Source organism: Homarus americanus, unplaced genomic scaffold (assembly GCF_018991925.1).
Source record: "Homarus americanus isolate GMGI-L3 unplaced genomic scaffold, GMGI_Hamer_2.0 scaffold40402, whole genome shotgun sequence".
NCBI lineage: Eukaryota > Metazoa > Arthropoda > Malacostraca > Decapoda > Nephropidae > Homarus > Homarus americanus.
This window is the reverse complement of record NW_024715445.1, coordinates 243935-259972: the sequence shown is the minus strand read 5'-3', so window position 1 is coordinate 259972 and position 16038 is coordinate 243935. Positions and strand designations below refer to the sequence as shown.

General features: G+C 44.9%; 1 protein-coding gene across 2 annotated transcripts; it reads right to left on the bottom strand.

The window, feature by feature from the left end:
- Positions 1–283: 283 nt before the first annotated feature.
- On the bottom strand, positions 284–14763 carry LOC121857825 (proclotting enzyme-like). Of its 2 annotated transcripts, XM_042354093.1 has the most exons (6): positions 14636–14763; positions 7759–7949; positions 7196–7366; positions 6963–7100; positions 6631–6779; positions 284–398 (listed from the first exon to the last, which is right to left on the bottom strand). In XM_042354093.1, exons 1-6 carry the CDS (start codon positions 14742–14744, stop codon positions 386–388), a joined length of 771 nt encoding a protein of 256 aa, XP_042210027.1. In that variant the 5' UTR covers positions 14745–14763; the 3' UTR covers positions 284–385. The 2 variants fall into 2 exon arrangements, with proteins under 2 accessions (XP_042210027.1, XP_042210030.1); XM_042354096.1 differs by lacking the exon at positions 7759–7949 and having other exon boundaries at positions 7196–7356.
- Between the last annotated feature and the right edge of the window lie 1275 nt (positions 14764–16038).

Here is a 16038-nt window from a genome sequence, read left to right as displayed (position 1 = left end):
TTGTTGAAGGTAATACATATGTTCTTCAAGTTGCAGAAAGTCGATGGAATGTTTGTTTATTTATTTATTTAAGTCAAAGATCCAGCCTCGTTGTTGTTAATCCTCCAAGTTGTCAATACAGAGAGACTTATTTACATTGCTGATTGTTTAAATAGGCTAAGTATTTCCTCTATAATTGGACAGTCTTTTATAATTGTTAGTTTCACTTGAGTTACGATTCTTTGTTATATGTTGGCGGGTGTGGGAGTGAGGGCTCCCGGCAGTAGAAGTTCTCAAGCCTTGCAGTAGACGGCATCGCGGGTATGGTCTTTAATCCAGCGGAGGTAAGAGTTGACCCTGGTATACACGCCAGGGAAGGAAGCATACCCACAGCCATATCCCCAGCTCACCACACCGATCTAAAACATAAAACAAGGAGGTAAGAATGACTTATTGACTTAATGTACTTTCAGCAGTGAGAAAACAAGTAGGGTATTATTTTCGTTCCTGTTTGCCTATGTCGCAATGTTCTTAAAATAACTTAAGAATGGGTTAGAAGTCTGACGTTCGTCTTGATACCTCCAAAATGTTCTATACTACTGAAGGTATACACAAACACTTGTTCTCTTAAAAGTAGGTTCTATTCTCGTACGGGAGATATATACAAGGGGACCAAGAAGCTCACTTCCGCACCACAAGGACTGACTGTCTTCACTGTCTCTATGTATTACTGGGCGCTGCATGTACAGATGCCAGCATTCACAAGCTGAATACATAAAGTATAAATATGATAATTTATATACATAATATGGTGCACAATAAATGGGAATATTACATAGAATTAATACATGTTCTGTAATACTTACTATACATAATTAATAAGAGTAATATAAGAGTAATATAAGGATACACAGCTTAAGGTACTACTTTGTGTCCATATCATACACCTCCCTCCCTCCTATACGCTCATAGTTTCATCTTGAGCGGACCTTTTGTTTCTGAGTCGCTCGGACCTGCGGAGTACTGGGGCAGAAACACAAGGTGGGGATGGATTTACTTTAAAGACATCAACATTACGGGACTCAACTGGGGAAGGGTCAACACTAGGCAGCTCCACAGGTCGGAGGAAATGACGGTTCCTCCACCATATTCTACCACTAAGAAGATGCACTTGGTAGTCCCTGGACCGGCCAATACCCATGACAACCCCAACCTTGTCCCAGCGGTGAGATACCGGATCTTGAATCCTGACCTGCTGGCCGATACTCAACAGTCATACCGAGCAGCGACATCTGCGGCTCGTTCTGCTGCACGGCGGTCACATTCCTCAGTCTTGGTCTGCCATTCTTGAGAAAAATATTTCGGGTGGGCAGGAACACAAGACCTGAGATGATGTCCATATAGAACCTGGGCAGGGGAGCGTCCGGTGAAATTCCGGGTGTTGCGTAACTCCAACAAACCTCGATCGAAGTCCTCGCAGTCGATATTTCCTGAGGGTAACACCTTAAGGATCAGGTGTTTCACAGTCTTAACTGCGGCTTCAGCGTGTCCATTCGCCTGGGGGTAGTGGGGCGAGGTCACGACATGACGGACTCCCCAACTGTCCATGAAGTCCCGGAACTCGTGGCTGGTGAACTGGGGTCCTCCATCAGTCCTGAGGCGAAGGGGAACACCAACTTCTCTGAAGTAATGCCTGAAATTCCGCATGGTAGCAGTAGCAGTTGTATCATTACCACAGGGGACGACAACAGGCCATCCAGACAATCGGTCGGCAATGACGAGGAAGGACTTCCCTGCAACTGCAAAGAAATCGGCCGACACAGACTCGAAGGGTCTTGAAGGGTTACCGTCGCACATTAAAGGTTCCTCTTGCTAGCTAGGTTGCAGAATCTGGCATGGTTCACAGGCACGGACGGTACTTGTAATGTCCACGTCGATTCCGGGCCAAAATATAGTCTGCTTCGCCCATTGCTTGGTGGCCTCCACTCCTCGATGGCTGTCGTGAAGGCGGGTCAAGGTACGGCTGCGTAGGGCAGCAGGAATAACTACTCGTGGACCATACAAGACGAGGTCTCCGTCACAATAGAGGTCCTCGCGTATCTTCCAGTACGGGAGTAGCGATTCATGAAGGTCGTATCGGTTAGATGGAAATCCCTGAGACACACAGTCGATGAGCCGGATGTAGGAAGGGTCGGCCCGGGCTGCTGTGCGGAGATCTTCAAGGGTCTTGTCTGCATCCGGTGCTATAGACTCTTTTGATGTGAAGACGGCCTTCAATGAAACTACTGACTTGAGGGATGCAGCAGCTGTAGAACACAACATCTCGTCCTCTGGTGTAGGGCGACTGACAGGGGCGCGGGAAAGGGCATCCATGATGCACAACAGCTTACCCGCACGCCACACAGCCGTGAAGAGATAAGGCAAGAGCTTCTCTTTCAGACGTTGAAGGCGAGGATTCTCTACTGCATCTAAGGAGTAGTGATTGATTATAGGTATAAGAGGGCGATGATCCGTGAAGAGGGTGAAGTGCTGAAGTCCTATCAGGTAGAAGCGGCACTTCGCCATCGCCCAGACAACAGCCAACATCTCCAGCTCAATCGTGGCATATCGGGTCTCAGCGTCGGTCAGGAACCGGGATCCACACTGAATTAAGCGGAGTTGTCCACCGCCATGGTCCTGCAGAAGGGCGTAACCAACGCCGTAGAGTCTGGAGGCGTCAGTCTGGAGGACGGTGGGTAGGGCTGGGTCGTAACAGGCGAGGACAGGTGGACTTAAGAGGGCCTGCTTGACTCGCTGGAAGGCCTCTTGATGATCTGGGGTCCACAGGAATGTCCTCCTGGGGTTCAGCAGGGGGTGTAACGGCTGGGCTGCGGCGGAGATGTCAGGTGTAAATTCAGCCAGCTGATTGACCAGACCCAAAAAAGAACGGAGGTCTGTCAGGTTGGCAGGGGTTGGAAAATCCCTGATTCCACTTACTTTCTCCGGGTCAGCTGCGATGCCTGATGCTGAAAGAGTGTACCCACAGAAGTTCACTGATGGAGCGGCGACTACAAACTTGTCAGCGTTAAGGGTAATCCCGTACTTGCGACATCTGGTGAGAACTTCATATATTCGGGAGAGGTGGGCACAGTAGTCTTCGTCATGGAGTAAAATATCATCAAAACCACTTTGACACAATTCGTGACTCCTTGAAGGGCCGCGTCACCACGTTGACAGAATGCATCGCCCGTAGCGACAAATCCCATGGGGCCTCTGCAATACTGGTATCTCCTATATGGTGTGATGAATGTAGTCAAGTGTTGGTCTTCTTCGGCCAACTCGATCTGCCAATAACCACATAAGGCGTCCATCGTTGTAAAAAACGTCGCTTTCGGGTCCACATTTCGAACAGCTGCGAAGGGTGTGGGTGAAGGGTGGGCTGGACGGGAAACTTGCTGGTTAAGTTTTCACAGATCGGTGGTGATTCGTACTCCACCACGAGGTTTGGCGACGGGGACGAGAGGCTGGCACCAGGGTGAAGGTTCGTCTCCGGCCGGCTTGATGATTCCCTGAGCAACCATGGAGTCAAGTTCTTCTCTAACTAGCTCCTTGTAGGCATGAGGAATCAAACGAGGGGTGTGGATGGCAAAAGGTGTGGCACCATCCTTAAGATAAATCTTCATAGGTGGACCCACCATCGGCTTGAGTGGTGTGGATCCCAAAGATTTCTTCGTAACCAACACGTCAGCAAACTCCTTGAGAAGGTAAGCTCTTGCATCAGAAGGGGACGTGTTAGTAGAGATAGGGAGTTCCTTCAACCTGTTGACATGGGTGACCTTTAAAATAGGTTTGGGGAATTCCTTGGAAATAATGGCCAACTCTTGACAATGGCCATATGATAAGAGCGGAGTCGGGATACCATCATGAACATCAATCCGGGCTGAGCAAGACTGCTCACCAAAGGTAAGAGTAGCCCAGAAAGATCCCAAAGCTGGAGCCATCTTGGAACCATCAGCTGTCAGTTTCGTTGTCTGAGAAGAGGGCTGTAGGTTGCTCCGGGGTATTTCCAAACATGCTAAGTGTTGTGGACCAATTACTGAGACATCAGCACCGGTGTCAGGTAACATCTGAAGACTGGATGACAAGTTACCATGAGAAATGACGACATTGATGTGCTGGGGCGTCGTGTCTGTGGAACTATGTACATGACGGCAGGAACGACTGGACACAGCGTCTTGATGCTTGCCAGAAGGAGGGGGCGCACCAGCACTACCTGAGGATGACGTCTTGGATCCTAGGTGGTGTCGTTTCCGTGTCTTCTTACGACAACATTTGTCATAATGGCCCACACGACCACAAAGTCTGCACTGAACTTTGCTCGCAGGGCACTTGACTGTGTAAGCCCAGTGACCCTGGCGGTCGCAACTTCTGCACACGCTTTGAGCAGCTGGGCACTGGGAGGCATTATGCTGTCTCGCACAGCTGTTACACAAAGCTGCTGCTGAAGGTGCAGCTGGAGGGTGAGGGGTGGGGTTACCTTGCTGCTTCTTACCCTTTCTGTAGGAAGACACTGCCCTCACCTGGTCAGGTTGTGAGCGTAAAGCTGAAGTCGCACACCTGGCGGCCTCGTACGCTCGACATATTGTAACCACATCTTGAAGGGAGGAAGTGGGGTCAAGGGAAATGAGACGCTGAACTAGCTCTTCATCTCGGACACGCGTTAAAATGATTGTCTTGAGTTGTGTCTCTTCACAGACTTGAGAATGTCAGGGACAAACATCAACTTCCTCTGAACATCTCTTGAGTCTTACAAAAAATGCGTCAAAAGATTCTCCATCAAGCTGCTTACATTGGAGGAGTTCTCTTCTTCTGAGTGCTTCGTTGCACTGTCCCTTAACGTGTTCCTGTAACTTGTCGAGCACGGCCTCTACCGTCAGAGTTGTCGTAGGAGGCACTTGAAGTGTGTGCTCGAGAGTACGTTGTGTCTCTAAGGACAAGCACATACGAAGCTGTATCATCTGTTTCGGCTGTGGTAAACTTGACAAGTCAACCATTGTTGCATTGTCTTGCCAACGTCGACGCCATTCCCGAAACATCTGATAAGAAGCGTCAGACATCAGAGAGGGAGGCGTGTGTACTGCAGCCTTTTGAAGGATTGTTGATTCGACTCTGGGAAATGAGGTACCAGTACCTCTAGTCGCATCAACTTTAGTAGTAGCAGACGAATCTTGTATGGTAGATCGTTGTGGGGAGGCTAACAGAGAAATCAAGACTTCAAATCTGGCTTGATCCTCTCTTCTTCTAAATTCATCCTCATTTCTACGTATGTCTTCGAGTTCTCTGCGTGTTTGTTCCTCTTTGTGGCGTCGTCTTTCAGACTCTTTGTACCGAATTTCTTCCGAATTTCTCCTTGCAATATCGTCCTGGCGTCGAGAAGTTTCCATCCACTTAATCAGTTGAAGGAAATCTGTGGACGTATGCATCGCAGGAGAGCTTGCTCGCGATGAACAAGGAGATTCTGTGGGTGACTTGGCGTTGTCAGTGTGGGGAGCGTGGGGCCTGAGTGTGGGTGGGGAGAGGTCTCCCAGACTAAAAGTCGTAACCCCATCGTCCAGGGTATCATTTTGATCCCTGTGAGGCATGCCGACAGCTTCTGTACTCTATCTGTGCAAAAGACCGGGTCAGCCCCTCGTAATCTATGCACAGAATTACAGAAGTCAAAAGTAAGTCACAAGAATTTAATATAAGGTGAATGCGTGTGTGTGTGTGTGTGCCTGGTGGGAAGGGAGGCTTGGCGCGCTGCCAGACATAAGAGCGGCTGGGCAGCATCGAGCGCTGGTTCCTCAGTCACCCTCAGACCAGAGACGGGAGAGCACGTACTGTCGGGCCGCTCCCTTAGTCATCTGACCGCAACTTGCACAGACAATTATGATTAAAATACACAACACAGCACTTCACAAAACACTTCACTTCACAGCACAGCACAGCACTGTACACAGCATAGCACTTCACAACACTGTAAGTCTAGAGGCTTGTAGTAGTCTTGCTGCAGATCGTGAAGCTGAAGACGAGACGCCATTAACAGAGTCCGGGCGGGAAGGCTTGGTCCACTGTATCTCACTGAGAAATAATCACTGCGCCATCTGACGTTCGTCTTGATACCTCCAAAATGTTCTATACTACTGAAGGTATACACAAACACTTGTTCTCTTAAAAGTAGGTTCTATTCTCGTACGGGAGATATATACAAGGGGACCAAGAAGCTCACTTCCGCACCACAAGGACTGACTCTCTTCACTGTCTCTATGTATTACTGTGCGATGCATGTACAGATGCCAGCATTCACAAGCTGAATACATAAAGTATAAATATGATAATTTATATACATAATATGGTGCACAATAAATGGGAATATTACATCGAATTAATACATGTTCTGTAATACTTACTATACATAATTAATAAGAGTAATATAAGGATACACAGCTTAAGGTACTACTTTGTGTCCATATCATACAAGAAGATTAGCACTAAACTTAATAATTTAATCTACTGCGATGAGGTCTACACGGTAAGCTTTTGTGGTTGTCTTGGTAACTTATGCTGTGAAAGTTGTCTACACTAACGATGTCTCCTATGTGGGTAGAACTAGAGAGAGAGAGAGAGATTTACCTGATCATAGTTGCCTCTCCGGTCAGTAAGCACGAGTGGCCCCCAGAGTCGCCTTGACAGGCGTCCTTGCCTTTGGTCCCAGCACACATCATTTCCTGCATGATGGCACTCCTGTAGGACAGATACCGACATGCTTTGTTGGACAGCACCTGCATTTGCAAGTGTGAGGTGGATAAGTCTCTGAATCTATCAATTATCTGACAATCTATTGTCTATGTAAAGAAGTTTGTTATCCGCCGATGAAGGTTGTATAATGGCAGACTGATATAGTAATGGGGACTGTGGATAAAGCCAGACTGCTATAGTAAGGTTTAGTACCATTGCCGACTTACCGTAACATTAACCTCTCTTAAGACATCAGAGATGGAGCCGCCGTAGCTGGTGGTCCCCCAACCCGTCACTGTGGCATTCTTCCAGGAGTACTTACGTCTACGAGGCGGCAAACACACGGGCATCACTGTCGCGTTCACCTGCATGTATCAACAACAAAGTCAAGACAAACGAACATTTCCCAGATAACTCTATGCAGGTAATCCTTCAAGACCTGCATAAGAGATAGACTCACCTGTAAGGGGGTAGACAGTTTGAGAAGAGCGATGTCATTTATCATGGTGGAGGAGCTGTACTGGCCGTGGATGATGATGGTGGACACATTCCTGACAACCAGAGGTGTTTCTCCAGAGGTATTAAGGCTGTGTTCACTCAGGTGGATCGTCACGTCACTCGCTGTACGTCCCTGAGACATTATTGTAAGTTAACTATTTACTGCAGTCATAGGCCAAATTATAGAGCACATACGGTTATAACAGACAGGTAGACAAAACAGACAGAACAGACAGATGTATAGAACAGATAGATAGACAAATCATACACAGATAGAACAGACAGAACAGACAGACTAAACAGACAGATAGATAAGACAGATAGATAGACCAGATAGATAGATATATCATACAGACAGAACACAGACAAAACAGGTAGATACAACAGACAGGTAGATAGAACAGATTGAAAGATAGAATAGATTGAAAGACAAAACAGACAGATAGATAAAACAGTTTAGTTAGGGACACAGACAACTTACAAGTGTCGTGACTTACAAAGTGACGACAGTACAAAGTGACTTACAGTGACACAGTGAGCGGCAGTGAGGATGTATCTGTCGTTGATGAGAGAACCACCACAAAACAGTCTTCCATTTAACAGCAGCGCCGCCTGCCATGCCCACGCACCCACGGCCGCCTCCTGCCCGCCTACAATCCTCGCCTTCATCTTCTGCCCACACCTGCACCAATTGTTGCACTTCACCCGAGGCTCAACTAAATGATGATGATGATAGTAAAAATAGTAATAATAATAATAATAATAATAATAATAATAATAATAATAATAATAATAATAATAATAATAATAATAATAATAATAATAATAATAATAATAATAATAAAAATAATAATAATAATAATAATAATAATAAATGATAGAAATACGAATAAGGATGAGAATATAATAGTGACAGTACTACTACGTGGCCTCCATCCTCCCCTTACAGCCATTCTTTCGCCGCCATTTTATTACCTTAAAATTAAATATCCTAATACATAAGTAGCTATCCTAGCTGTGTTGAGTTAGCTGAACCGCAGATCTAGGCGGCATTCAGTGACTGTTGCCTCATAGTCAATATCTGCAACTGTTGTCGGCTTTGGGGCCGATGCTCTCGTTCCCCTGAGGCAGAGCAAAGCCGACCTAAGGAGAGAGGACAGTCGACATCTCATCCAGGCTGTAACATAACTTCTGGGCTGCTGCTTCTGTTCGGATAGCACCTCCGCGAGTCTGGCGTAGAAACATCTTGCACCTGGTCCCATCCCACCAGAGGTTGTGAACACTAAAGGAGTTAGGGTGGTACCCTATTTGTGGACCTCGCGATGTTACCAGGTCCCACCAGTTTTTGATGTCCTCCACTTTTCCTGCTCCTGTGAGGTCATCAGCATATGCCACTTGTTTGACCCCAGTTGTTTCATACTTTATTTCTTGTTGGAGCACTGATAGGCCTATTGCATACATTGCCATTGCAACGGGGTCCCCCTGTGTTGTTCCCTCGGTCGACTGTAGGATGGTATCATCTCGTAGAGCCTTGTTGTTTACTATGTAGATGTCAGAAGGATTCCTATACGAATTTTCAACATACATCGCAAAGCTAGGACACTTGATCTTGATGTTGTGCAGTGCAGCCTTGCGGTTAAGTATGTTGAATGCGTTTGAAGCATCCACCAGGAGAACGGCCTCACAATCACGCTGCTCAAATATCAATCTCATGGCGTGAATGGCCGCCTCCCCACCAGCCTGGTGGCCAGCACACACTTGTAGGTTCCCTGCTGCTGCCCTGACATCGTCCTTTACCACCTCCATTATGCACTTTCCGATGATCCGCCTCAGCACTTCCCCCACCCCTATAGGTCTACATCCTGGATTCTTATCCAGGGGAATGAGGCGGCAGGCCATCAGAGCATGGAGGTGTTGGCAGCACGAGGATGCCAGCTTTCTTGCAAGGACGGCAATGGCAGTGCAGAGATTACTTGCTACTGGGCCAAACTACTTGTACTGAGGATGACTCTCCAACCGTTTGCATTACGGCCACGAAGGGCCGGCACCTCCCTGAGTCTTCAGTGCCTTTTTCCACACCATCCCTCCTGTTATTTTCTCGAACAGGACAGAATTTGGTGGGATATAGTCACCCTGGAACCTGATGCCTTCGTCTTCACTTGCAGGGGGATGTTTTTCTTTCAGTTGTTTTAATGTCTCTGTTTATTGGCAGAACCCCACCGGAGGGTTCCCCTGTGAGAGATCTTACCGCCAAAGACACTTTTCCCACACCCATTTTGTTTTGCAAACTTTCTTGCAACGTCATTGGTGTTTTGCTTACCGTCTCCTATAAATTTTAGTCTCTCCCGCAGTGTTCTTGCTTCACATAGGTGATCATCAAGGGCCCCATTCTGCCACATTGTCAATCTTCTCTTCATTGCCGCCGCATTTTCTTTGTGCTTTGTCTTTGTGTATGCCCTCTGACCGAATAGATGTGGTATTATTGCCAGTATTTGAAGAGCTAAAGGGGCAAGAAAGCAGTCCTGAGTGTACTCAGTTATGAGGCGAATCATCTCCCGAATCATTTCTTTGGTGGCCGCACACTTGGGTGGTTCAAACAGGTTAACTGGCGACCACCTGACAATTTCTGAGGAAGTTTCTTTAACCCATATATCCGCATTTTCCATTGACATGCCATTCCACTGAGGTGGCTGTCTCTCATTCACCTCGTGGACATCTGCTACTATTGGAGCAGCGTTTATTAGTACTACATTTTCAGGTTGAGTAGACTCACTGCTATCATTTAGGATATCATCGCGTGGTTGGGTCCCAGCAATATCCACTGTGGCCTCCTGTGTCGGCTCCCTGCCATGTGGGTTCCGACAATTGTTTCCCTTTCTGCAAACCACACATGGTCGGTTGTTTCTCGTACAATCAGAGATAGTGCAATTTTGGTTCTGGCTAGCACAAACGCAACAATGTCTGTTACCCGGCATAGTGTTCCGCACCTTGGGCGACAGTTACGTCCGCCTCCGACATCTGCTTTGGACCCATACATAAAAAGAAACTAGTTCTTATGAGCAAAGGGCGGAGAGGTGACAGGCTGGTAGGGTGTGTCAATTTTGTCAACATGTTAAAAATCAAATTTGGTAGTCAAAATATTGTGCCTCTTTATGTCTAAACTTGAGATTAGCAAACAAAAATGAATTGAAATAACCCTCACCTACATCAATTATACCTTAAAGTTTCAAATATCAGTATTTCAACAAATTAATGAGACTTGATTAGAATTATTCACTTGATATTAACTAATCTCATGTAAGCATATGGATTATGGAGTATTTTATGGTTCTATAGCTTGTGTACAATATGCATGTCAGAACATGAACATGAACAGGCTCTCCGTGTGGGACAGTTTAATTCTTGTTTTGACTTGTACCAAGCGTGAGGATAAGGCGCCCGGCTCACTCTCCTTCTAGATATCATAGACGGTGGTTTGCTCTCATTGCACTTGCACCTACTCTACCAGACGAATTCTACATTTTAATTATTGTAAGTAGGGCATATTGATTGTCGCAGTTACTTATATCATTGTATAAAACATTATGTTCTAAGAAATTATTATGTTATTTCTGTTACAGCATTTTTGATAAACAAATTGATATTTTTTGAAACAACAATTGAATTATGAAACATTGAAATATTTTTCTATTTGTCAGATAGTGTGAAGATGTCAAAATTGAAGACAAGAAGTCAGTTGTCAACCCACTTGAGCCTGCTAGTTGGTAAAGGGAAGGAGCTTCCTGTATCAGAACTTCCAACAGTGAGAGACATGCTAAGATTAGGGTTACTCCTTCGAGAAAAAAATGCAAAGGACAGAAGGAACTATACAGATAAAGAACTCATAAATGACATGATAGTCCCTCTTCTGCATCAATGGACAAAAGCTAATGCACTATTCAAACCACCTGTGATTAATCAGTGTCGAACTATTGAGCTAAAACTAACGAAATTATGGCACAAAGCAGTTGAAACATCACTTGGTAAAGGAAACTTGGCCAGGAAAAATGAATTTCTGCACACACTTGATACTCTGTTTGACATTTTGACCTGCAAGTGCTCCATACAATTATGTTCTGAATCCAACTGTTCTCACTCAGGTAAGAGAGAAAATAATTCCCACATTGATTGTGGTTGTCCTCGTGAAAAGAAGATCCCTGTTTTAGAGCTTGAATTTATAAAGGCACAGAGGACAAAGGCAGAAGGCCAAGGAAGTATGCAAATGGGTTCAATAGATTATTCAGAAACAAAGAAGCAGATTGCTAATGCCAAGAAGAGAGAACAAATCCGAGAGAGGGAACAAAAGAAGAAAATGAAGAGTGAAGAAGCCATCCAAAGAGAGGAAGAGCTGTGTCAAGATGTTTATCACTTCTTTGATAGTTCTTCTGATGAACAGGAAGCAACATCAGATGATAGTTCCAAAGAGCCATCTGAACCTTTACCAAAGAAAATGAAATACAACACAAGAAATATTTCAAACATTGCTTTAGCTAGTATTCGCCACCATGCTGGACTTCGTGAGGCTGCAGAAATTGCAACTGCCGCTTGGATAGATGCAGGCCTCATCAGCCGAGAGGATGTATCTTTGGTGATAGATCATAATAAAATTAGAAGAGCACAAGAAAAAATAATGAAGGAAATATCTGATCAGCATGAAAAAGATTTAAGCGAGGGAGGGCTCTCCTGTCTTTTGTTTGATGGAAGAATAGATGACACAAAAGTTTTGCTAGAAGTAGAGGGAGTGAACAGAAAGTTTCCAGGTCTCATCAAAGAAGAACACTACTCTGTCTGTTCTGAGCCTGGTGGTCGGTTTTTGTTTCACTTTGCTCCCGAAACTGAAGTAGAAGGGAAGAAACATGCAGAGGTCATTGCTGATCATATTTTATGTTGGGTTCAGGAGAGAGGACTTGGCAGTTCACTGCAGGCTGTTGGTGGAGATTCAACTGCAGTGAACACCGGATGGCAGGGGGGTGTAATGACGCATTTAGAGAAAAAACTAGGAAGAAGACTTGTTTGGATTGTATGTGATTTACATACAGGCGAGCTACCTCTTCGTCATCTCATCCAGGAACTTGATGATCCTACAAAGAGCAACAACAAGTGGTCAGGTCCCCTTGGCATCATGCTGGATGAAGCAACACAACTAGAAATAAATACAACCTTTCCAAAGGTCGCAGTTGGCCCTCCCCTTCCGGCGTTGTCTGAAGGAGTCATCAAAGATCTCAGCACAGATCAATCCTATGCTTATCGTATTGCCCAAGCATTAAGATCAGGAGAAGTGCCTCAGTCATTGGCTCTCTTGGAGATTGGACCTGTCAGTCACAGCCGTTGGTTAACTACAGCTCTTCGTTTCTGCAGGATTTGGATTTCCAAACACGAATTGAAGGGCAAAGTGCTGAAGAATTTGAGGTTAATTGTTGAATTTATTATTGGAGTTTATCTTCCCCAGTGGTTTAGTGTGAAACTTAATCCTATGTGGGTGGATGGGCCCAATCACCTTTTGTTTCAATTGCAGCTAGTAAGAACACAGAGGAAGGTAGTGAGGGACATCGTGTTACCTGTGGCAAGAAGGTCCGCTTGGTATGCTCGATCAGAAGCAGTTTTGCAAGCAATGCTTTGCAGTCAATGTACCAATCTCCGAACCGAGGCTGTAGAAGTCATTCTAAAGATTAGAGGAACGCTAATAGATGACGACCAGTTGGGAGACTGTTCGTTTCATTCAAGAAAAGTTCCCCCAATAAACGTCAATGCCACCAAATTGTCAGAATTGGTTGACTTGAGTTTGGAAGTCTTAGAGCCACCATTGACAACAAGTCTAACTAGCCAAGAATTGAGAAACCTTAAAGAGACTCCAATGCAGGTGCCGAAGTGGCCTTCCCACACTCAAAGTGTGGAGAGATGTGTGAAAATGGTCACAGAAGCAGCGGGCCATGTTTACAGCCACGAGAGGCGAGAAGGTTACATCAAAGCACAAATAGCAAGCAGACTACTGATGACAAGAAACCAAAGCAAAGAGAGTATGAAGGCATTGGTTACTTTCAAATAGACTACGGATAATAAAATATAATAATTTGAAACTTGAAACAGTAACATGTGTGCAAACGCTGGTTATGTTATAAATTCACAAATATGTACATTTAAAAATCCATTTGATGTAGGTAGGACTTATTATAAAAAAAAATTTATGCCAGAATATTGTTTTGCATGCTTAAAGACTACAATAAATTGCTACCAAATTACTCGATTTTCAATTTAGCCAGTTCACCCCCTAAATTGACACACCCTACTGGACAGCTGTGTCCGGGTAGTGCGCGCGTGGATGTATAGGCCACCCCCCTGTGGGCGACAATCCACACATCAGAATGATACACTGGGAGCAAGAATTGTCACACCTAACACTTGTTTATATATCTTTGGCAGAAATAACTACTATTTCTATTGTCGCACTGATGTAATATTAGTTATATATACTCACTTAGTCGGCCGTCACTAAATGAAACGACCGTTACTTGAGGAGGCGACCGCAAGCATAGAACACTTGGCCAAAGTAGGCCTATCGACACTGGCACCTGGCACCTGCTCTAGCCGTCCCACCATATACTCTCAACTCGCTTGGTGATCGCTGGTGAACACACGGAATATTTGCGATTAATGCCGTAAGGGATGAGAAGAACCTTCGGTGACAATGCTTAGGGTGACATCCGATATTCACCTACACACTGTGAAATTCCCGCTCCCACACTCCGAATATGTCCCCTCCAATAATACTTTAGATCAGGGAGGACATTCCACCACACCCACGCCGCGCTGGCCCTACTACTACTAATTTACAAAAGATTTGATCATTATAGATACAAAAGTTGAGAAAATAGACGCAAGTTGCTTTTATTTACTTTTCCACATATTGTTGTTAAGAAAATCAAAACGAGAAATTAATCTCAGTACTGAACCTAATGTTGCCTAATGTATGAGATAGATCAGGGGTTTATACAGGTAGGTGAGGACTGTGATGTATGACAGGTAAGATCATTAATATATGTGGACCAGTTTACAGCCACACGTCCCATCTTCTATAACTGTCTTGGTCACAACTCATAGTGATATTTGACTCATATAAGGTTTTTTTTAGTTGTTTGTGGTATTCTTAGACGTCAACAGATTTCCACCTTAACCCCTTGTGTAAGCGGTCCCATCTGAGCTGAATAAAATCATTTGGCGTCCCAATAGTGAAGGGGTTAGTGGCTATAGTCTATTAAATGTTCGTCTTAACACTAACAGGAAGAAACATAAAGGTCATTATTAAACTTGAGAAGCGAAGGAGTTTAGCATCCAGAAGCCACAGGTAGAAGGTGCATGTACTGACCAATAAAGGGAAGTTCTGAGGTGGTGGTAGACTGATCCTTTTGGGACGCCATCAGGGCCACCGTTAGGGACACCAGTAGGAGAACACTCATAAGGTGTGTGGACGTCATGGTCGCTGTTGTGCGGGAGTTTGCTTCACAACTGTTGTATATATACTGTATATACCCCGTCAGACCAGTACACACCTGTTCATGGGACCCCTTGTTGACATTACAGGTGTGGGGCGGTTGCACGAGGAGAGGGAGAGGGAAGGGAGGGAGGGGGGAGGGGGTTTACTTGCGTCACTAGAAACTGAAGCAGCTTACTGAAGGCGAAATGATGCAAGGACAAAGTTGTATAATACGTTGCTTTTGTAGACTATAATTCTCTTGGAAATATTCTTGATAAACGCTCGAGAGAAAATGGAATTAGACATTAACAACTTAGAAAACAATGTGAAACTAAACTAGAAGTAACATTGACTATTTAAGGCTTTAAGCACGAAGAAAAATTGAAAGATGTCTTATTACGTATATAAACTCATACTCAAAAATATAAATTTATACAAACTTATGTGCACAGATGTAAACAATAATGTAAACTCACGTACTATACATTTTGACATTCATAATTTCAGAAACATTCATCTATATTTGGATAAAGTTTACCAGGTCGAAAAGAAATTATATTATAGTGTTTCATATGCGAAACGTAGCAAAAGAATGGAAGAAATTAGTTTTGTTTTGTTTTTTGTGTGTGCAAAAATAATAAATAATAATAATAATTAACGGTTTATTGAAAAAGTCGGCAGCCCGAAGGTTGAAAATATACATTGGAAAAAATGACATATTACATACAAAGACATGGGGTGGGTGGGTCGTTTAACAAACGCTTTCATTACTGAAATAAGAAGTAACATGAATTGAACATACAAATTATTATAGTTTACAGTTGAAGTCCCGGGCCTGGACTGGTCATGGAGACACCAGGTGGTGTGGTGTTCACGTGGTGCAGTAACTCGTCCTCGGGTGTTGATATGAAGAACCTCACGTGGTCATGGGGACACCAGGTGGTGTGGTGTTCACGTGGTGCAGTAACTCGTCCTCGGGTGTTGATATGAAGGACCTCACGTGGTCATGGGGACACCAGGTGGTGTGGTGTTCACGTGGTGCAGTAACTCGTCCTCGTGTGTTGATATGAAGGACCTCACGTGGTCATGGGGACACCGGGTGGTGTGGTGATCACGTGGTGCAGTAATTCGTCCTCGGGTGTTGATATGAAGGACCTCACGTGGTCATGGGGACACAAGGTGGTGTGGTGTTCACGTGGTGCAGTAACTCGTCCTCGGGTGTTGATATGAAGGACCTCACGTGGTCATGGGGACACAAGGTGGTGTGGTGTTCACGTGGTGCAGTAACTCGTCCT